This window comes from Bos taurus, chromosome 19 (genome assembly GCF_002263795.3).
Source record: "Bos taurus isolate L1 Dominette 01449 registration number 42190680 breed Hereford chromosome 19, ARS-UCD2.0, whole genome shotgun sequence".
Lineage (NCBI taxonomy): Eukaryota > Metazoa > Chordata > Mammalia > Artiodactyla > Bovidae > Bos > Bos taurus.
In genome coordinates, this window is record NC_037346.1 from 55,005,035 (window position 1) to 55,027,429 (window position 22,395).

General features: G+C 42.5%; 1 protein-coding gene across 3 annotated transcripts in view; it reads right to left on the reverse strand.

The window, feature by feature from the left end:
• Nucleotides 1–9,673: 9,673 nt before the first annotated feature.
• Nucleotides 9,674–22,395, reverse strand: part of MFSD11 (major facilitator superfamily domain containing 11) — a 28,341-nt gene continuing 15,619 nt past the window's right edge. For 2 of the 3 annotated variants that reach the window (NM_001427883.1, NM_001427884.1), the window contains 5 exons: nt 18,829–18,894; nt 17,189–17,314; nt 13,945–14,119; nt 13,094–13,229; nt 9,674–12,550 (listed from right to left, as the gene is read on the reverse strand). In NM_001427883.1, the coding sequence (NP_001414812.1) occupies nt 12,386–12,550; nt 13,094–13,229; nt 13,945–14,119; nt 17,189–17,314; nt 18,829–18,894 (668 nt within the window). In that variant the 3' untranslated portion in view covers nt 9,674–12,385. 3 annotated transcript variants of the gene reach the window in all.

A 22,395-nucleotide genomic window follows, 5' to 3' on the forward strand; every position in this document is an offset into this window, starting at 1 on the left:
GTCCTTTGCATTTCTCTATAAATTTTAAAGTCAACTTGTCGATTCACACACACACACACACACACACACACACACAAATCTACCTGGGATTTTGATAGAGATTGCATTGAATTTATCATCAATGAGGTGAGAACTGCCATCTTAAAAATATCGAGTCTTCCAATCCATGACTGTGGAACTTTGCTCCAGTTACTTACAGCCTTAATTTTTCTCTGCAACGCTTTGTGGTTTCCAGAAAACAAAAATTGCATTTGGGGGTTATATTTATTACTAAGTATTTTATTCCTATTGTGATGAGAAATGCATTAATTTTATTTGCAGATTGCTCAGTATTAGTATGGAGAAGGCAATGGCACCCCACTCCAGTACTCTTGCCTGGAAAATCCCACGGACGGAGGAGCCTGGTGCGCTGCAGTCCATGGGGTTCGAAGAGTCGGACACGACTGAGCGACTTCACTTTCACTTTTCACTTTCATGCATTGGAGAAGGAAATGGCAACCCACTCCAGTGTTCTTGCCTGGAGAATCCCAGGGACGGTGGAGCCTTGTGGGCTGCCGTCTTTGGGGTCACACAGAGTCAGACACGACTGAAGCGACTTAGCAGCAGCAGTATTAGTATATAGAAACAATCGATTTCTGGGTGTTGAGCTTGTGTCTTGGGCTCTGCGTAACGCATTAGTTCTAGTAGGTTTGTGTGTGTGTATTTACAGTCAAGAGTAACTCATCACTGATTGACAGTTTCGTTTTTTATCAATCTAGATGACTTTTTTTTTGGTCTTACTGCAGAAGTGTATTCTTCGCCTTTTTGTTTATTCGTTTATTTATGACTTTGCTAGGTCTTTATTGCTTGTCTCGGGCTTTCTCCGGTTGTGGCGAGTGGGGGCTCCTCTTAGTTGCAGCGTGTGGGCTTCTCATCGTGGTGGCCTCTCTTGTCGCCGCACGCAGCTCCGTCATTGTGCTGCAAGGGCTTAGTTGCTCCAAGGTATGTGGGATCTTCTTGGGTCAGGGATCCGACCCGTGTCCCCTTCATTGGCAGGCGGATTCTTATCCACTGTGTCACCAGGGAAGCCCTACATTTTTGCCTCTCTTTTTCTCCTGATCTGAGGAAAAGAACATTCATTTTTTCACACCAAATGTATTAGCTATGGGCTTGTGCATAAATGCTCCATTTATACCGAAGTTCTCTATTCTTACCTTAATGAGAGGTGTTTATTTTTTGTTTGTTTTTAAGTATGAATGGTGTTGGGTTTTGTCAAGGGCTTTTTCTGCAATGTGAATGGTCGCGTAGCTTTGTTCTTTATCCTATTAATACGATGCATTACTGTGGTATAATAAAAAATATATCTATCTGGCCTTTGCCCTGGATTCCTGGCAGAGTTCTAAAATCTTCGGATATCGCTGCCTTTTAATACACTGACTAGGTTTGTCCACCAAATAAAACATGATTCTCAATTTTTAGGTTGTACGAAAAATAAAATTTAGGTTGTGCTTTTTTTTTTTTTTTCAGTCACTAAGTGAAAGGGAAGTGGAGCAGGACCCGATGAGGCCTTCTGGGTACAAAGGCCTTTCTTGTTTGTAGAAAAAGGCTTTAGTCTCCTGGGCCTCCTCGAATTCCAAAGAGCAAATTCAAGAAATTACTAATTAGGGAAGTGAGGAAATGCACGGACAAAGGAAAAGCAGTCAGGAAACAATAGCTCAGCATAAAACAGAGTCCCAGTTCCTCCTCAAGGGATATACATCACCATCCGACATGCGTCTTTGAATCCTGCAAGACCTAAGGCCCCCGGTCAGGCGGAGGAAGGTAACTATATGATCAGATCCCAGACTGATAGGAATCTAAGCAATGATGATGTTGACCTTTTTCTGATCCTCGTGACTTCAATCAGCTAAAGCTTGGACTCTGTTGACTTTTGCCCCAATTCTAGGCTGAATTCTCCAGCCCCTTCATGAATAGCACGCACCCTTAGCTGAAAGGTTCGCAGATTTTGCTGTTCAGAGAAAAACAGCTTCAGGAAATATCCCTGGTGTTCTCCTTACTTGTTGCAAACAATAAATCCTTCCTTCTCCTACTGTTTGGCTTGCTTGTGTCTTTTGGCTCAACAACCAAGAGATAAACCTGGTTTTCGGGCAACAGAAGTTTGCTGCTGCCACAGGGATGACCTGCAGTCTTAAGTTTCGGACACAAAACAAGGCATTTCCCCACAGAAGCAGGCACCCAAGGCGTAGCTACAGGTGTTCCTGCAGGAGGAGACCCAGTATGAGGCAGGAGAGCGGTGGGCTCCAGGTTAGACACTTACAACTGGCCTCCTGTTTCTCTTTCTTGGGGCACAAAGACGTGGGCTTCAGGCTGGATACTTAACAACTGTTTGCATTTCCTGGGACAAGAGATAGATAGGCCCCCATTAAGGCATTCACAATCAGCCTCCCTTTGCCCTCCGAAATGGAGATAACAACAGAAGCAGGGTAGATAGCCAGTCTTTGTCGCTTGTAAACACCTTAAGGTAATAGTCGTGGCAACAGTCAAAATAGTGAAACAGAGCGGGACCGTGCGGTGCCTGACCCCCCCACCCCACCCCCACAGGTCTCTTGTCTGCCTTTTGTCTGTGGACAACTTTAGCCAAAGAATAAGTTTAATCAGAGAACTGAGAAGTGCAGAAACAAAGGAAACCAAATAATAATAATGTGGTCATTATGCATCGTCAAGGGGATTTAGTGCCTTCTCAAGGGTTATAGATAGTATTCTGAACCATATCCTGCGAGCTGTCTCATAGTGAAACCCTCACCAGGCGGAAGAAGTTAACTATATGATGACCAGGCTATAGCCGTGACATACAACTGCCACAATTCCAAGAATTGGCCTCAAAGTAACGGAAAACAAACTGACCCTGGAACTGAAGATTAACTGTACCTAAAACAATCAAGATGACTCTGGTCAGAGCACCGATGACCAATTTGAAGGTGACTGTCAGAGCTGACTGTGCTGTTTCTACACGTAACCCCTCTTTCTGTCCAGACACGCTCTTGCCCCACTCGTTGCCAGTGAGGAGGAGTAGGCCTTTGGACACACGTCCACCTACAGCCCCCCCCGCTGCCCCCTACGCCCCCGCCCCTTGCAGTTGCCGGGGTCTGAAATAAAGCTAACTTTCCTTTCCACCAGCCTGGCCTGTTTATTGGCTTTTGAGCGGTGAGTAGCCAGACCCTGCACACCTTTTGTGACAATAGTCACGGGTAAGGACAAAGAGGGGGCAAAACCCTGTTTGAGTAAAAGATTAAGGGATCTCCACTTCCCCCCTTTTTGGAAGAAGGGAGACACTACACATGTGCAGAAAGGCTCCTTGTGGGTCAAAAGTCAGGACATAACGCCAGGCCATAATGAGTCTTGCTCCTCCCAGCAGCCTTCACTTAGGGTACCATCTTGGCTGATAGGTGTGTGCGCACCCAGGGATGGGCCCCAGGGTAGGTCAGGTGTGGAAAAATAAACCAGATAATTGGCTAAAGGTAAACAAAGGCCTGGAAGAACTGCCCTATAAAAATGACTTGCCTGATACTTTTCTGTGCTCCTCCTCCCTAAGCGGGACACCCACACCTTCTCTCTGGGTGTCCATCTCTACATTGCTTCTATCTTAACTAAACAAACTCTTTTTCTGTGTGCTCTCTCGCATGTTGTTGTGCTATATCTCTAGTAATGAACTTTGTACCTGCATTTACAGTTTTTGTCTTGCTGCCTTGCAGAGATCAAACCCAGACCCCCGGCAGGGCTCCCTCTGAAAGCACCATCTAACCAATAATCTCCTTCCCCAGCACGTGAACTGAAAACATTTGCTACCTCCTCTTTTGTTCAAATAGTGGTAACCACACAAAATAAGTAGAGAAAAAACAAATCTGCTTCTTCCCTCCCGGGGTCTGTGGGATGACTCATCCAAAGACTGCTTTTCAGTTCATGTGACAATTATCCCCAAAGATCCTTTTTAAAATGTGAAATAGAATAAAATCATTTTTTTAAAAAGTCAAACAGACTTAGAATATAAACAAAGAAGACTGAAGAATTGGGATATATTTGACAACATTTAGGGAAGAAAATAAGAAAGGAGGACCAATGAATTGAAGTTAGAAAGAAATACCTAAATGAGCCTCTTGTGGATCTGATGTCTATAAAACAGCAGTCAGTTTTTCCTTAAAATTATCCATCTCAGCTCACACAGAGTTAGGGCAAAACTACTCACGATAAATACATCAAACCTTCTAGATTTAATAGCAGTTCAGGAAACCAACCAGTCACAACCAAATGCACCAGGGAAGAGGTGATGGCATCTTCAGACCATTTGTGCACAAAGTTGAAAACACTCTCAGTTTGAAAGCCACTGTGAAACATAGTTTGTTGAGTTACCAGATCAACAAAAATGTGCTTCCCAGTAATTAAAATTTAGTGTATTATGGACCAACAAAAAGAAATAACTCTCAAGAGAGTGAGAAGATAAGCCATGAGCGGGGAGAAAATATAAAGATATACCTGATAGGGACTTCCCTGGTAGTCCAGTGGATAAAACTCTGCACTTCCTACGCAGGGGGCCACAGGTTTGATCCCTGGTCAGGTAACTAAGATCCCATATACCATGCAGCTCAACATCTGATAAAGGACTACTATCCAAAATATAAAAAGAACAGGAATTTAACAGACATCTCACCAGTGAAGATATACAAGTGGAAAACAGGCACCTAAGAAGATGTTCCACATTTTATGTCATCAAGGAAAAGCAACTGCAAAGTAAAATTCATATTTTATGGCAGAACCAGGAAAATTTAAACATGAAAAATTTCCTCTGCCCTTGAACCTCCTCTCTCCCCGCTCCTGTGCATTGTGCATCTGCACTGGGCGTCAACCAAGCCTCCCCCAGCAGCAGGAGTACTTGCTCAATTCAAAAGAGCAGCACTCTCCTAGCATCAACAAGGCAATTCCTTAGAAGACAACATTCCTTCTTTATCTTATAAAATGCCACAGGAAGCCATCATGATCTGATGACACTCAGATCTGGATTGTGTAGGCTGTCATTAATACATCATTTGAACTACAGCCCTTTGTGTCTGGAAAAAAAAAACAACTCATATACCTGTGTCTTGACTTCTAATGGGCAGAACTATTCTCAGAGCTTTCTGAGATGCTCTCTCGGGTTTTATAAAATCCTCAAATTTGGCTTAAATAAACATTTCCATTTTCTTTCTTATGGACTGATTTTTGTTGAAAGTGAAGAAGTGAAAGTTTGTGTCTGACTCTTTGCAGTTGTATCTGACTCTTTGCAACCCCATGGACTGTAGCCCAGCAGGTTCCTCTGTTCATGGCATTCTCCAGGCAAGAATACTACAGTGGGTTGCTGTCTCCTTCTCCAGGGGATCTTCCTGATTGGGGTCTCCTGCATTGCAGATAGATTCTTTACTATCTGAGCACCAAGGGAAGCCATTTTTGTTGACCCAACTGAAAACAGTGAGATCCCACTGCACACCTATGAAAACGACCAGAATCTGGAACACTGACAGCAGCAAATGCTGGCGAGGATTCAGAGCAAGAGGAGCCTCTCATTCATTGCTGGGACGAAGGCAAACGGTACGACTGCTTTGGAAGATGGTTTGGTAGTTTCTTGCAAAACTAAGCATCCTCTTTACCATAATACAATGCTGCAATTGTGCTCTTTTGGTGCTTGTCCAAGACAGTTGAAACGTATGTCCACACAAAACCCTGCACACAGATGGTTAGAGTAGCTTTATTCTTGTCAAAACCTGAAGCAACCAAGATGTCCTTCAGTTGGTAAGTGAATAAACTGTGTACATCCTGTTAAAAGGTAAACCAAAGCATGTAAACATTTTTAAGTGTTTGAGCAAACACTGGTTTGAAACAGGCAGCATGCAAATCTAGCAGATAGAAAGGAGGTCTGAGGAGCTTTACAAAATGAAGGACTTGGGCATTCCCTGGCGGTCCCGTGGTTAGAATGCCACATTTTCACTGCACAGGGCACGGGTTCAATCCTGGTCAGGGAACTAAGATCCCACAAGCTGCACAACGCAGCCAAAAAAAAAAGAGAGAGAGAAAGAGGAAGTAGGAACAAGGAAGTTATACTAGGCCAAAAAGCAAATCGGTTATTGACAGCTTATTTTTCTTTAGCGGGTGGCAGGGGTCAATATCAGGCAGATTACCTAACTAGTATTGGTCAGGCAATTCCTGATTGACTCGTTTAAGATTCCATTTCTGGGAGAGCTGAAACTGAAATTAAGTCTCCGTTTGGGGACGTGGAACTTACCATAAGCCACTCTATTTGGGCTTGATGTCTTGTTTTTTAACAATCCAGACAATGGAATAGTATTCAGTGCTAAGAAGAAATGAGCTATCAAGCCATGAAAAGACATGTTGGAAACTTAATACGTATTACTAAATGTAAGATGCCAATCTGGAAAAGGTTACATACTGTATGATTCCAACTATATGACATTCTGGAAAAGGCAAAACTATAGACACAGTAAAAAAAAAAAAAGTCAGTGGTTTCTGGGGGAGGGAGGGAAGAACAGGAAGAACTCAGGAATTTTAGGGCGGTCAAACTACACTATATGATGGATACTATAACGGGGGATACTAGTCATTATACATTTGTCTAAACTCACAGAACGTACAACACTGAAGTGAATCCTAATGTAAACTAAGGACTTTAAAAAAATATTTATTTTTTCACTGTGCCAGGTCTTAGTGGCGCATGTGGGATCTAGTTCCCTGACCAGAGATGGAACTGGGCCCCCTGCATGGGGAGCCTGAAGTCTTAGCCACTGGACCACCAGGGAGGTCCCGAAGCTAAGGACTCTGGGTGATGACAAGGTGTCAATATAGGATCATTAATTGCAATAAATGTACCACTTTGGTGGGGCACGTTGATAAGAAAAATCTCTGAACCTTTCCCTTCATGTTGCTGTGAATTCAAAATTGCTCTAAAAAATGAAGTCTGCTTTAAAAGAACAAAAACTGAAAATGAAAATAACATAAAGTCAGGAATTCCCTGGTGGTTCAGTGATTAGGACTCAGGGCTTTCACTACTGGGGCCCAGGTTCAATCCCTGGTCAGGGAACTAAGATTCCAAAAGCAATGGGAGTGGGGCTGGGGGAGAAATCTACCTTTTTACAATTGAATAAAATAAAAAGTTTATAAAGAAACAAGCCAAAAGAATCACACAAAATTTCAAGAGTCAGACCATTTTCATGGACTATGTGTCCTTATCTTCTAGAAAATACAATTTTTTTCTTAAGTGGTATGAGTTGAGTTGTAAGGAGTTGTTTAACCATGTTTTACTTGCTGAAAACCAAACCAAAAGTACCAATGAAACAAGCCCAAGTATTTATGTTAATGAGACATCTTGGCTAATTATGTAATTAGACATTAACTTTTTTTTTTGGCTGCACCTTGCAGCCTGAGGGGTCTTAGTTCCCCAACCAGGGATGGAACCTGTGCTATCTGCAGTGGGAGCACGGATTCCTAACCACTGGACTGCCAAGGAAGTCCCTAATTAACTTTTTTAATCAAAAAAATGTTTTTGAAATATAGCTGATTTACAATGTTGCGTGAGTTTCTGTTGTATAGCAAAGTGATTCAATTATACACGTGAAAAGTGTTAGTCGCTCAGTTGTGTCCGACTCTTTGCAACCCCATGGACTACCACCAGGTTCGTCTGTCAACAGAATTCTCCAGGCAAGAATACTGGAATGGGCTGCCATTTCTTCCTCCAGGAGATCTCCCCAACCCAGAGATTCCACCTAAGTCTCCCGCATCACAGATGGAGTCTTTATTATGGCGCCACCCGGGAAGTCCCGAACAATGTGGTTTATGCTAAACAAACACCTGCTTTCTCTCCTCAAGTCTAAAATCCTGGCAAATGCCAGGCAGAGGCTGCCTGCAACCAGCCCCTGTAAAACCCTTGGGTGCGTCTCTAGCAGGCTTTCCTGGTCAGAAACATCGCACATGCTGCTACATCTTTGATGCAGGGGCAAAGGGGCAAGAGGAAGCTCTGGGTGACCTTCAGGGAAGGGAGAGAGAAAGCCTAAGAAAGCTTGTACCTGGATTCTTCTAGACTCCCCACAGGGTCTTTGTCCCTGATGACCTGGCTTACGAGGTCACTGTAATAAACCCTGAGAGTACCCCTGATTCCTGCTAGCAAACCTCCCAATTTACAAGTAGTCCTGGGGTCGCCTGAGACATATCATGCAGGGCCGCACAATTTTAGTGTTTTTTTTTTTTTTGCCACACCTTGAGGCTTACAGCAATTTAGTTCCCTAACCACGGATTGAACCTGGGCCGCGACAGTGAATGTGCTGAGTCCTAACCACTGGCCCCGCAGGGAATTCCATGAAGCTCTTACCTTAATGACCGTGTCCACATATTCCAGTTGCTGGGGCCTCCTTGGACTGTGACCCGTGGAGACAGCTAGCTGCTGCTGTTAGGAGACGGTGAGAGGGGAAGATTTTGCTGCTGCTTCAAGGCCTGGGCCTGGCCTGCAAGCGGCCATGAGGAGGGCCTTGGAGCTCTTGAGACCCAGCCCTCAGCCTTTCCCTGGGCCCCCAGAACACTTGCCCACCCTGAGACCAGAGGGCCTGGAAGGCCCAGAGACCCTGGCGAAGCTGACTGAACAGGACCCCTGACCCCGCCCTCTGGGGCACCGGCTCTGCTCCTGTTACAGTTCTTGTTCAGTCACTAACTCATGTTCGAGTCTTTGCAACCCCATGGACCGCCGCCGCCTGGCTCCCCCAACTATCTCCCAATGCGTGCGTGCTGTAGCTTCAGTCATGTACAGACAGCTCTTTGCAAGCCTATGGACTGTAGCCCGCCAGGCTCTTCTGTTCATGGGATTTCCCAGGCAAGAATCCTGGTGTGGGTTGCCAAGCCCTCCTCCAGCAGATCGTATCTCCCCAGGTTTGCTCAAGTTCATTGAGTTGGTGATGCTATCTAACCATCTCATCCTCTGCCGCCCCCTTCTCCTTTTGTCGCCGTTCTTTTACTGCTGAGTCACCAGGGAAGCCCCCTATTGCAGCAGCAGGCAGCATACTGTTGTATGTATAGGTCACACTCTGTTTATCCATTCATCTACTGATGGACCTGGGTTGTTTTCACCTTTTGGCCGTTGTGAACAATGCTGCTACAAGCATAACTGTACAAATACCTCCTCAAGTCTGTTTTCAATTCTTTGGGGTACATACCCAAACATGAAATTGGTGGATCAGACGGTGATTCTAGTTTGACTTTTTTAGGAACTACGTTACGTTTTCCATAAAGGCAGCACCATTTTACATTCCTACCAAGGATTCAGTTTCTCTTATGTCCTCACTTTATTTTTTTAATTGGCAACTTTTTTTTGTATTTTGAGAACTTAACTCCCAGAGGAAAGCAAGCCTCAGTGTAAACAGCCAAAGCCTAGGTTTTAAGGTATTCAAACCTTCGGGTTTAGGGCAGAAGAGGTGGGTGGGGGACGCCTTCACCCAGAGTAAAACAGTTGTGACTCAATTAAGGTTGCTCCAGGGCTAAGCCAAATTTCAATATACAGAAATCTGCAGCAAAAGAACAGCACACTCATACTTACACACACACACCCATGTGAGACAAAGTGAAGACTTACTTACCCAGAAGCATAAATTATTTGACAGAGTACATAAAACAAGCATAAAAATTAAATTCTTTATTTCATACCACATTTCAAATTCAAATAATGATACAAATTCAAACGAGCTGTTATCAGTCAAATAAAGAGCCCACCAAGGCCAACACTATTTATAGACATAAAGACTGAGTAAAAAAACAAAACGAAACCCACCCAAACACAAAATGTGAGTACAGAACTTAAGGTGAAGAACATCACACATAACAACAGGAGGGAGGCAGCCCAGAAGTCGTGTTCCTGACACATTCCCCTCACTCTCTTTTCCCTTGTGAAAGCAGTTACCAGGAATCCTACCAGTTGTGATAAGAGGCTGCGGCTGCCCTGGGAGAATGCACTCAGTAGTATTAACAGAGGCTACTGAACCTCTGCAGCCTAATTCTACAGACCTATCATAAGCAAAGGGAGCCCGAGCCTGGCAGAGTGAGGAACACGGGAATGCAGGGCCCAGTTCCCAGCTGAACGTGAGACAGGCAGCCTTGCGAGACGGTCCTGGGGATCCTGGTTCTAGTCACTCCCTGGTGTAACCCCCACCCCCTTCCGTGAGTGTGGCCGGGAACTAGTAACTTGCATCTAGTAGGGAGAATACAGCAAAAGTGATGAGATGTCACTTCCGAGATTAAGTGATAAAAGACGGTGACTTATGACTTGCTGGCACTTCCCTCTGGCTTTTCTCACTTGCTTTCTTTGATGAGGACAGCCGTGAGAAACTAAGACTCTTAGTCCAACAGCCTGTGAGGAACCAACTCCTGCCAAGGATGAGACTAAGCTGAGAAGCAGGTCCTCCTCCGGGTCACGCCTTGGTGGCAGCCTTGTGACAGAGCCTGGGCTGGCTGGAGGGCCTGGTCCAGCCATACCGAGACCCGCAGAAACTATGAGAGAATACGTAGGTCTTAAGTGGTTGAGTTTTGGGGTAATATGTCATTCGGAGATAGAAGACAAAAACATCTGGGTAAACTATAATGTGCTTAGTGAAAAAAACTGTTAGTTGCTCAGTCACGTCTGACTTTGTGACCCCATGGACTATAGCCTGCCAGGCTCCTCTGTCCAGGAATTCTCCCAAGTAAGAATACTGGAGTGGGTAGCCATTCCCTTCTCCAGGGGATCTTCCCGACACAGGGATCAAACGCAGGTCTCCTGCACTACAGACAGATTCTTTAGTATCTGAACCACAAGGGAAATGGCTAAGTTTTGGAGTAATCTGTCATACAGTGATAGAAAACAAATACATCTGAGTAGACAATAATGTGCTTAAAGAGATAATAAATTCATTTGCATTAATTCTGAAACAGCATTTACAATTTATATAAAATCAACTATCAACTGAGTTTATCTCAACTTCAAGAAAGAAAACCACAATTTTACAACTTGGAGCAAAAGAGTTCAGTGTTCCATACAAATGCAATTTCTCTAAGGGTTCCAGCTAACCACAATTCCCTGCAATTGCCATCAAGTCTAAAACTCACACTCCATAAAATTACTAAGCAGGTGTTAAAAAATAATGGAAAGCAAAATATTGTTTGTCTTCTTGATTAAATCTACTTTGCCATAAAACTCTTGATTTGTTCAGTTAATTTTCAATTTTAAAAGTGAGCTTTCCCATTGATAGGGAATATCCAGAAGAAACAAATCCAGAGACAAGAAACGGATTACTGACCACCGGTGCCAGGCAAGAGAATGGCGAATGACTACCCGTAGGCACGGGGGGTTCTTTCGGGGTGATGAAAACTTTCTGGAAAAGATAGTAGTGATAGCTATATAATCTTGTGCATGTACTGAAACGCCACTAAACTGTATACTTTACAATGATGAATTTTATGATTTCTGAATTATCTCAATTAAAATAACTGTTTAAAGCTCTTATGGATTAAAGTTAACATTCCCATTCTAAACATCTCCCCCAAACAGTTACACTCCATTCCCAGACATGCGTATGGAACAGTGTTTCTTAGTGACAACAGCCTGCCGCCACAGCTTAGACTTCACCACGTGTTCTGGGTTTGTTTGTTTTTTATGCACTGCATCCTCTAGAAAAATTACTAGCAAAAGCCTCCATCAATAAATGTGTATTTTTTTCTTAAGTGTGTTTCTGTTCATTTACAAATGTAAGATTCCTATTTTTAAAACTTAAGACAATTTTTACCTCATTTCATAATACTTGATTAGTACCCCTCTTGCTAGGAACTACAAGAAAAATTATCAAAAATGTGCAAATCTTTTCAAAGATTCCATTTCAGTGTTACATGATTTACTTAAACGTCATTCCCAGACACACATGGGGTGGCACATGCTCCCTGTTACTACATAGTAACACACAGCCACACACCTAGGAGTCTTCACACGACATACGAGTCTTCATACACATATGGCCTAGTAGTTTCGATCAAAGCATGATCTCTCAACGAGAACGGGGGGCAGAAGAAAACATTTACATTTACAACATGACCATAAGGAACGTGAGACAGATGAACTGAAAAACAACATCTTCGAACATCATGACTGACAGGACAAGTTCCCTTATTTCACTAGTTTCTAAACAATATTTGTAAACCTGAATACCAACTCTGGCAGATTTAGCAGTCTTAGATCTCGGAGTTTCCATCCTAACAGCCTCCAAGGTATGGTGAAGATGAGAGCGGCCTCCTCTGCCCGGCCCTGCCGCTCAGCCGAGGGTCTGAAGAGGCGGCCTCCTCTCACTGGCACCCTTCTTCAAATACTTCGGTAGTCAGAGCCCCGGGCTACAATGGCAGCAGCTTCCCACTCCACAGTGAAGAAGGAGACAGTTCCAAAAAACCCAAATATCACCATGACCAGGAGTTGCCAATGAAGGAGAAGGTAGTTACTGTAGAAAAATGCCACGGCTGCGCAAATGGACTAAGAATAAAGAAGACAAAACAGATCATGAAACATGCACACGTGACCCAGCCGACTCCACAACGAACCCCACAGCTTGGACCCAAGGCTTCTTGTCACTGCTCCCTGCTCTTTCTGCATCTAGAGGGCACCTCCTTAGTCACTAGCTCACAAACACGCACCATCAAGTCCCACTGAGAGCTGGGAATAATCAAGTAAGCTACAGTCTGCTACTTAAAATAGTATTTTGTTAAAAAACAAAAACAAAAACAAAAAACTGGAGTGATAAAATTACGTGCATGCACAGTGAGAAGCACACTTGTTACCTGTGAACACCATGAACTCTAGTATCTACTGAAAGAAGTCTGAGCCGCAGAGGCCGGAATGTAAAATCTCTTATACAAGTGATGGGACAAAAAAGATCACAGTACTTATTATCTCCTCATTCTGATCAGAAATCCTTTTAAAGGATCTCCTAGACTTTTATTTAAGAAACATTAAGAAAATGAAGTTACAGCACTTCAAAAAGACCCGCCTTTAAACATAGTTTAAAGAAGAATTTACCTGCACAAATTTAAAGACGGCAAAAGCCGGGGCGCTGTCTTCAGAATAGAGAAAACCTAAAATACTAAGCAGCTGAGTATTGAAGCAGCTGTCTCCAAGACCCAACAGGAAGCTGCAGAAGATGGCAATTTCTTTGCTGATTAAAATAAAATTAATTGAGAGTGAGCATTAATAATAATATTTGTTAGAGTTGTTTAAAATGTAACAGCAACTCACCCACAAGAACATTTTACTCTCCAGTTTAAACAAGTGTATGAAACAAGAATGAATAAACATGGAATTTACAAAGAACTTATACTCAAATGCTGTCACCTTCACAGTCTAGCGAACTCTAGTCTATTAACCATCAGGGAAGCAAACAGTGTGTCTGGGATGGGGCTGCCCTTGGCTTGTGGGTCCAGACATAAATGCCTACGCTGAAAATGAATCTGAGGGTTGAGTGCAGTAAAATGACACCCGCAAAACTCCCATTACCACTGTGAAAGGGCTGGGCGGCCGACCCAGCAGACAGATCACCCCTCATTCCTCACTGCTCTTCCCTGAAGTCCAAAAACGTCTAGAGATTTCAATGCTCAAAAGGCAGAGATAAAAAATTCAAATCAGACACTTACGCAATCCTTCACAGATCAAGAAAAAGATTTAGTGGGGAGAAAGGTTAAAACCAACAATCACAAAAATAACTTGATATTCTCTATGGATTTCTATTCAAACTCATTCTGGCTCCATTAACACATGACAAATGACCTTATAACAGACTTACAGAAAAGGACTAACTGCTCCATTCTAAATTCCAAGCCATCCTTTACCTCCTGCCCTTCCTTAACTTACTAGAAAAAGGGCCGCCACTGTACCTGGGTTTGATGTAAGCGCTGCTGTCAGTGCCTTCAACAGGAGCAATGGGGGCATCCCCAGGCATGTTGAGGAATATTAAATAAAAAGCTATAAAATGCACCAGGATGCCCAACAGCACAACTGGATTCCTACCAAAACGATTATTCTTGCTCAGCAGGCCAAAGAGGCTTCCACCTGTAAGATCAATGAACAAACAAAAAAATCCAAGGCCAAGTTAACATATCAAAAACTTAGTTTTGAAAAAATAAATGGACAAATAGTGAATTTAATAAAATAAAGAAAGCAAGCACGAATATACAAAGTAAGAAATAACTGTTGAAACAATTTATAAATTATATAAATCAGGAAATTTATAAATTTCCTGAAATTATAAATTTAGGAAATTATAAAAATCAGGACAGACTTCTAGGTAAGATAGAATAACAGGAACTGAATTTACCCCCAGTCTAAAAAAAAAAAAGAAACCAAAAATATGGCACAACGGTTTTGAAGACACAGATTCTCAGGTGACAAAGGGCAGTGATCTCAGACAGACAGGGAACAAATGAGGCGAGGCCCACACCTGCCCCAGCTGACTGAGAGGCCGGGGGCTTCGGAAAGGGGGAGGGCGGAAGCAGAGCGGGGAGGACAGGGGAAGGAGACCGGGAAGAGGGGCAGAAGGGGAGGGAAGGCAGGAGGAAGCCCACAGCCTCCCTGAGTCACGGAGACAGAGCTCAGGGGCTGGGGAGACCAAGGTGCCTGAGTTTCCAAAACAGGGCATCAAAAAGGAAAGCTGATCAGCACAGGATGTGAGTAGCAGAGATCAGAAAGAGCTTTCCAAAAGGATTAGTGGCATTAGTGCCCTACCCTGGGCTGGGCAGAGTACCTGGTCCCACCAGCCAGACCGGAAATATTATTATTCACTGGGTATTCACGAAAGGGTCTTCCCTTGGGGGAGAGAGATAATTAGCCCTCCTCTGAGCACTACTCTGGTTCCATCCAACACACTTTAAAAGCAAGACTCAAAAAGTCACACTGTTTCCAAGTAAATGAACCGCATCCAAGAACAAAGCTCAAGAACAGGAACAGCAATGTAAAAGTCATCCCACACCCAACAAGGTAAAGTTCACAATGGCTAGTATCCACATTACCAGGCATGCAAAGGAACAGGAAAATAGGACCTGTTATTAGACAAATCAGTCAAACACAGAGTTATCACCTGACCCAGGGATTTCAGTCCTAGGTTTAGTGTTCACAGCAGCATTATTCATAATGGGCAAAAAGCAAAAACCACCCAAACGTCCATGACACGATGAATGGATGAATAAAAATGTGGTAGATCCACGTGACTAAATATTATTTGGTAATAAAGAGGAATGAAGTAAAAAAGAAAAAAGAAATGAAGTACTGATACATGCTACACCATGAAAAAACCCTGCAAACACTGTGTCAAGTAAAAGAAGCCAGGGACAACAGAAAAATACAGATTGTATGATTCCATTCACATGAGATGTCCCCGGAATAAATCTACAGAGGAAGTAGATTAGCAGTTGACTGGAAAAAGGCAATGAAAATGTTCTAAAATTAATTATAGGGAACAAAAAAATACACCAACCCCCCACCCTCCTTTGTCCATGCTGCTGCTAAGTCACTTCAGTCGTGTCCGACTCTGTGCGACCCCATAGACGGCAGCCCACCAGACTCCCCTGTCCCTGGGATTCTCCAGGCAAGAACACTGGAGTGGGTTGCCATTTCCTTCTCCAATGCATGAAAATGAAAAGTGAAAGTGAAGTTGCTCAGTCTCGTCTGACTCTTTATCGACCCCATGGACTGTAGCCCACCAGGCTCCTCCGTCCATGGGATTTTCCAGGCAAGAGTACTGGAGTGGGGTGCCATTGCTTCTCCGTCCTTTCTCTATAGTGCTTATCATTTTGACATTCTAAGTTTCAGATATTTTTTATTGCATGTGTTCTTCCCCAAAAATATAAGCTCCATGCTTTGTTCATACAGTGGAGGCACGGAAAGTTTTGGGAAGCTCCTCACACGTTACACAGCACCCACCACTGCGTGGATCACCAATGCAGGAGTGACTGTGGCATAAGCAGAACAGAGGTGTGGTCTTAGCCTGTCTCCTCTCCCCGCTTCCTGGCACAGAGCTCCTGAAACCCTAGGAATTTCCTCAGTGAAAGGAGTGTCTCTAGTTATCTTAACTAACCCCTTCCAACCACACCTGAGTTAATGCTGACCCCTGAAGGACTGTGGGGGTGGCTCTAGTCAAGATGGAGGCTGGTTGCCAGGACCCAGTCTTAATTAGAAAACTAGAATGTTCAGCTCCACCCCCCATCTCAGGGGAGGGGAGAGGGGCTAGAGATCGAGTCTGCCATGATTTAATCCACCATGATGAGATGTGCATAAAAATCCCCACGCAACAGGTTTGGGAGAGCTTCCTGCGATGACTCCATCATGTGTCGGGAGGGTACCACATCCTAGACTCCAAGGGGATGGAGGTTCCTACGCCAGGGGTCCTTCTGGGCTTTGCCCTAAGTAGCTCTTCATCTGGCTGTTCATCTGCATCCTTTATTAAATAAACTTTAACAGTAAGTATAGCATTTCCCTCTGGAGAAGGAAATGGCAACCCACTCCAGTACCCTTGCCTGGAAAATCCCATGGACAGAGGAGCCTTGTATGCTATAGTCCATGGGGTTGCAAAGAGTCGGACACGACTGAGCAACTTCACTTTCACTTTCCTTTCACAGCATTTCCCAGGGGTGTTGTAGGAATCCTTGAATGTATAGCCAAGCTGGACAGAAGTGAAGATGGCCTGGGGACTCAGGACTTGGACTGGCGTCTGAAGTGAGGCTGGCCTTGCAGGATTGTACCCTTGAACCTGTGTGGTCTGCTGCTAACTCTAGGAGTTAGTGTCAGAGTTGAACTGTACTGCTGGACATACAACTGGTGTCAGAGATCCAGAGAACAAGAAATTCAGGGATTCTAATACACCTTCCCTAAGTATTTTAAGAGGAAAATCCAGGAAACAAAAAGCAAAAATCTTTGTTTTCTTACTTATGGCTTTGTCTTGAATTACTTGGCAAAAGTTTTATAATTTAGTTTTAGAACAGTGATAATAAAAGAAAAACCAGACATACCCATGTGGATAAAAATAAGCAAAGAAACAGAAATCCAAGGACAGAGAAGTGAAATATACTTAAAATTTCCATTATAACTGTAACAAACTGATTTAATGCAAATTTTTTTTAAACCAACCTAAAATTTCTCCAATGCCGATGAAAATGCCAGAAAGTCCAATGAGGCTTTTCTCTTCTGTTCCAAATTTATTTATAGCGCCAATACAGGTTCCATATACACCAGAGAAGAAAGTCAGTTCCAGACCTTTAGAAAAGAGTCAGATTTAAATTACAGTTGTCCTTCGGTATCTGCCATGGGTGCCAAAATCCAGATACTCAAGTCCCATAATCAGCTCTCTGCATTCAAGTCTCTACATCCTTAGAGTAAACCAACTGCAGATAACAAAGCACTGGATTTTGTACTGAAAAAACACAGTCTACCTTTCCTGGTTTTTTCTTCATGTCTTCATGTCTTTGTAGTATTTGAGCTATGCATGTATAAAACAAAATTCACTCAGACTGAAATGCTACTCCACGTGACATAACTGATGAAAAGGAATTAGCCACGAGATGGCAATTGTCACATATTTCAGATTAGAACATACAACCCAAATAAGCAAAGACAGCCTTATGTTAAAACAGTCACTCTGCACAAAAAGGGGGTGGACAGAGGACGTAATTAACATAAACTTGTAACAGAGACACTAAAGTACTCATTATCCTTATTAATAGCTTTCCAAGGGAACAGGAACATATGGTGGCAAGACTAATACCTACTATCTACTTTTGCTTAAAGGAAAAAGTTTTAATTAAACATGTTTTCCAGGAAAAGAAATTTTTAAAATTTGGGTAAAAAATTAGAGCAAATCAGTAGAAGACCTGGTTCCTTAATGTCACAAAATCTTACCTGAATTTTGAAGATGTTCTGACACCACCCTTTGACCTAAAAATAAGATGTTTCTACCTATACCTATGAGGCGCAGAGAGTTGAACCTTGAACAAATCCAGTTTGAACTGTGCAGGACCCTGTAGTACTACAGGGTCCACAGTTGGTCGACTGTGCAGACCAGGAAGCACAGATACAAACGGCTGACTGAAGTCACGCAAAGATTTCTGATCACAGGGGAGGTCAGCACACCTAAACCATCCCTTCACTGTTCAAGGGTTAACTGTAAAGGCAAAAGTAATAACTGACATATCAGCGCAACTTTTGACAAGGAAACAGATTTCCTTAAGACCTAAGCCTACTTCACCTATTACCACATCACATTATCACTGGAAGCCACAGAATTCATTCTGTTTTATTGAAAATTTTCTTAATTCATACTCATGTTGGCAAAGATTTACTCATGATTATTTTCTGTAGTGCTCCATTTTGTCCTAAAATCACTGGCTGAGATGAATCAAGCCTCCTGCTTTTCAATCCCTTGTACAGAACCCTCCCCTAGGTGGTATTTAGGTTGGCCCTGTGATTTGCTTTCACCAACATGGGAAGGGGTCACGCAAATGCTGAGACATGGAGAGAGGTGAGATCCAGCTTGCATTAGACCCCTTTAGACGTGCAAATGAAACTACCTTGTAAGTTTTAGCCCTATAACTTAAAGAACCTTAGCACTATAACTTAAAGAACCACAAGAGACCCCAACTGAGACCATCAGAAAAACCATTTCGCTGAGACACGTCAATGTACAGAATTGTGAGAAAGTAACAGTTATTGTTTTCAACACTTACTGTCATTACACAGTTACAGAAAACCAACACTGTAATTAACTCCATTACCTGTATAAGCAGTTGTAATGCTAAGAAGGAGCATCTCCTTGGTGACACATAACTTCAGAGACTTTTCTGCAAAAAAAGAAAAAAAAATTAGGAGTACTTAAAGCTCAACATTCAGAAAACTAAGATCATGGCATCTGGTCCCATCACTTCATGGGAAATAGATGGGGAAACAGTGGAAACAGTGTCAGACTTTATTTTTTGGGGCTCCAAAATCACTGCAGATGGTGACTGCAACTATGAAATTAAAAGACGCTTACTCCTTGGAAGGAAAGTTATGACCAACATAGATAGCATAGTCAAAAGCAGAGACATTACTTTGCCAACAAAGGTCCGTCTAGTTAAGGCTATGGTTTTTCCAGTAGTCATGTATGGATGTGAGAGTTGGACTTCGAAGAAAGCTGAGCGCCAAAGAATTGATGCTTTTGAACTGTGGTGTTGGAGAAGACTCTTGAGAGTCCCTTGGACTGCAAGGAGATCCAACCAGTCCATTCTAAAGGAGATCAGCCCTGGGATTTCTTTGGAAGGAATGATGCTAAAGCTGAAACTCCAGTACTTTGGCCACCTCATGCGAAGAGTTGACTTATTAGAAAAGACTCTGATGCTGCGAGGGATTGGGGGCAGGAGGAAAAGGGGATGACAGAAGATGAGATGGCTGGATGGCATTACCAACTTGATGGACGTGAATCTGAGTGAACTCCCGGAGTTGGTGATAGTCAGGGAGGCCTGGCGTGCTGCAATTCATGGGGTCGCAAAAAGTCGGACACAACTGAGCGACTGAACTGAACTAAACTAGATTTTAATCAACCGAACAAAAATTCTAAAATATTCATTCAACCAATTCATTATTACTTGTTGTCAATAATGCCAGTAAACAGAGACACTGGGACACAGGTTAATGATTCAGATTAAAATGCTTAACATATGAACTAAACCTGCCCTATAAGTAAAATGTTGATTTCAACTGTTTAAATATATTCTAGAATTGTGTTTTCTCTAACACCTTTTCCAGCTCTCATGAAAACAAATAAAACGTGAAACAGAGAAAAGAAACAGAACAAAACAACAGACTATTCCAACAGACTTGATTAAAGGTTAGGGAGTCAACAGTTGGCAAAATGCTAATTTCCCTAAGCAACTTTCCCAGGGCAGCGTTAAGGCTGGACTCAAGGTCAGAATCAGCCCAGAGGTTTTTGACCACCCCAAGCTGGGATACCACCACTTCCTGGATTCTCAGTCTCTGGATCTGAGGACTGAAACCTTAGTTCTGCTCATTTGTTTCTGATCCCTTTAATTTTTAATTTTTATTGTTTAACTTCGTTGAAATCTACAGTGGAAAATGCATTTCTAAAAGCTGCACATTTTAACTGTCTTTGAACCTGCTCACATTTCATAACTTAAGGCCACTTATCTAGGATCCTAAACTAATGGTGGATCCAGATTTCAGTTCCTACTCAGTGGATGACTAGGAAACACATCAGTCACAGACACTCTGTCCTGAATTTCTCTATATACAAAAGAGGATAGCTTTTTTCTTGAATTTCACTAAAATAAAGTGAGACTAGGACTGTGAAGAAGGCTGAGTGTTGAAGAATTGACGCTTTTGAACCGTGGTGTTGGAGAAGACTCTTGAGAGTCCCTTGGACTGCAAGGAGATCCAACCAGTCCATCCTAGAGGAGATCAGCCCTGAGTGTTCTTTGGAAGGAATGATGCTAAAGCTGAAACTCCAGTACTTTGGCCACCTCATGTGAAGAGTTGACTCATTGGAAAAGACTCTGATGCTGGGAGGGATTGGGGGCAGGAGGAGAAGGGAACGACAGAGGATGAGATGGCTGGATGACATCACTGACTCGATGGACGTGAGTCTAAGTGAACTCCGGGAGCTGGTGATGGACAGGGAGGCCTGGCGTGCTGCAATTCTTGGGGTCGCAAAGAGTCGGACACAACTGAGCGACTGAAATGAACTGAACTGAACTGAAAATCAGTCAGATATTTTCACCAATCATTTTCATATACTTCCAGAAAAAAATACTTGATTAATAAAGTTTAAAACAATATTTTAATTAGAAAAATCATATTAGCAAAGCATATTTGCTTTTGAGTAATCAGAAGATTTAGCTAACAAAAGGAAATTTTAAAACATAACCTAAAAAGAAAAATAACCTAGTATGATCCTATATGGTGAATTCATGTCCTCATACATTTGTCCAAACCTATAAAACGTACAACACCAAGAGGGAACCCTAATGTAAACAACAGACTCTAGATGATGCTGTGTCACTATATGTTCATCAGTTGTTAACAAAAGTACCACAATGATGAGGGACAACGATAACGGGGAAGGTTACGCATGGGTGAGGGCAGGACATGTATGGGAAATCTCTGTATATTGACAATTTTGCTGTGAACCTAAAACTTCTAAAAAAAAAAATCATTTATCAAAAAAAAACCCCAATATAATTCATTTGAGGAAATTGACAAACTGATCCTAAAATTCATATGTAAATTCAAAGGACTGATAACAGCCAAAATAATCTTGAAAAAGAACAAAAATGAAGACTCAAAATTTACAATAATCAACACAGCATGGTACTGGCATAAGAACAGGCATATTGAGAAATAAACTCCCACATTCACAGTCATTTGGTCTTTAAGAAGGGTGCCAACATAATTCAATGGGAGAAAGAATAGTATTTCTAGCAAATGGTGCTAGAATGACTGATCTCGTGCAAAAGAATGATGCTGGAGTCCTGCATCACAACATCCATAAAACTTGACTCAAGTGGATCACAGAACAAAATGTAAAAGCTAAAACTATAAAATTCTTAGCAAAAAAATACAGGAATAAATCTTTGTGACTTGGAGTCTTCCTAGGACACCAAAAGCACACACAACAGAAGATAAAGTAGATAAATCAGACTCCATAAAAAATTTTAAAATTCTAAGATTCAAAAGATACTACCAAGAAAATGAGAAAAATCAACCTAAAGAATGGAAGAAAATATTTGTAAATTATATATATAAGGGACTTTCACCTATAATATATAAAGAACTCTTACAATTCAATAACAAAAAGACGAGGAATTCCCTGGCAGTTCACTGGTTAAGACTCAGCACTTCCAATTCTGAGGGCTGGGGTTTAATCCCTGGTCGCGGAACAAGTCACACGGTGTGGCCAAAATAATAATAATACAAATAACCCAATTAAAAAATGAGCAAAAGATCTGAGCAGAAATTTCTCCAAAGAGAGATAAAATGCCTATAAACATATGAAAATACGATCAACATCTTAGATATTGGGGAAATGCAGATCAAAGCCACGAAAAACCACTTTACACATACTAGGATAGTGTTAGTCGCTCAGACGTGTCCAACTTTTGCGACCCTCTGGACTGTAACCCACCAGGCTCCTCTGTCCATGGAATTCTCCAGGCAAGAATACTGGAGTGGGTTGCCATTTCCTTCTCCAGGCGATCTTCTCGACCCAGGGATCAAACCCGGGGCTCCCACATTGCAGGCAGATTCTTTATTGTCTGAAGCATCAGGGGCTAGTAGGATAGCTATAATCA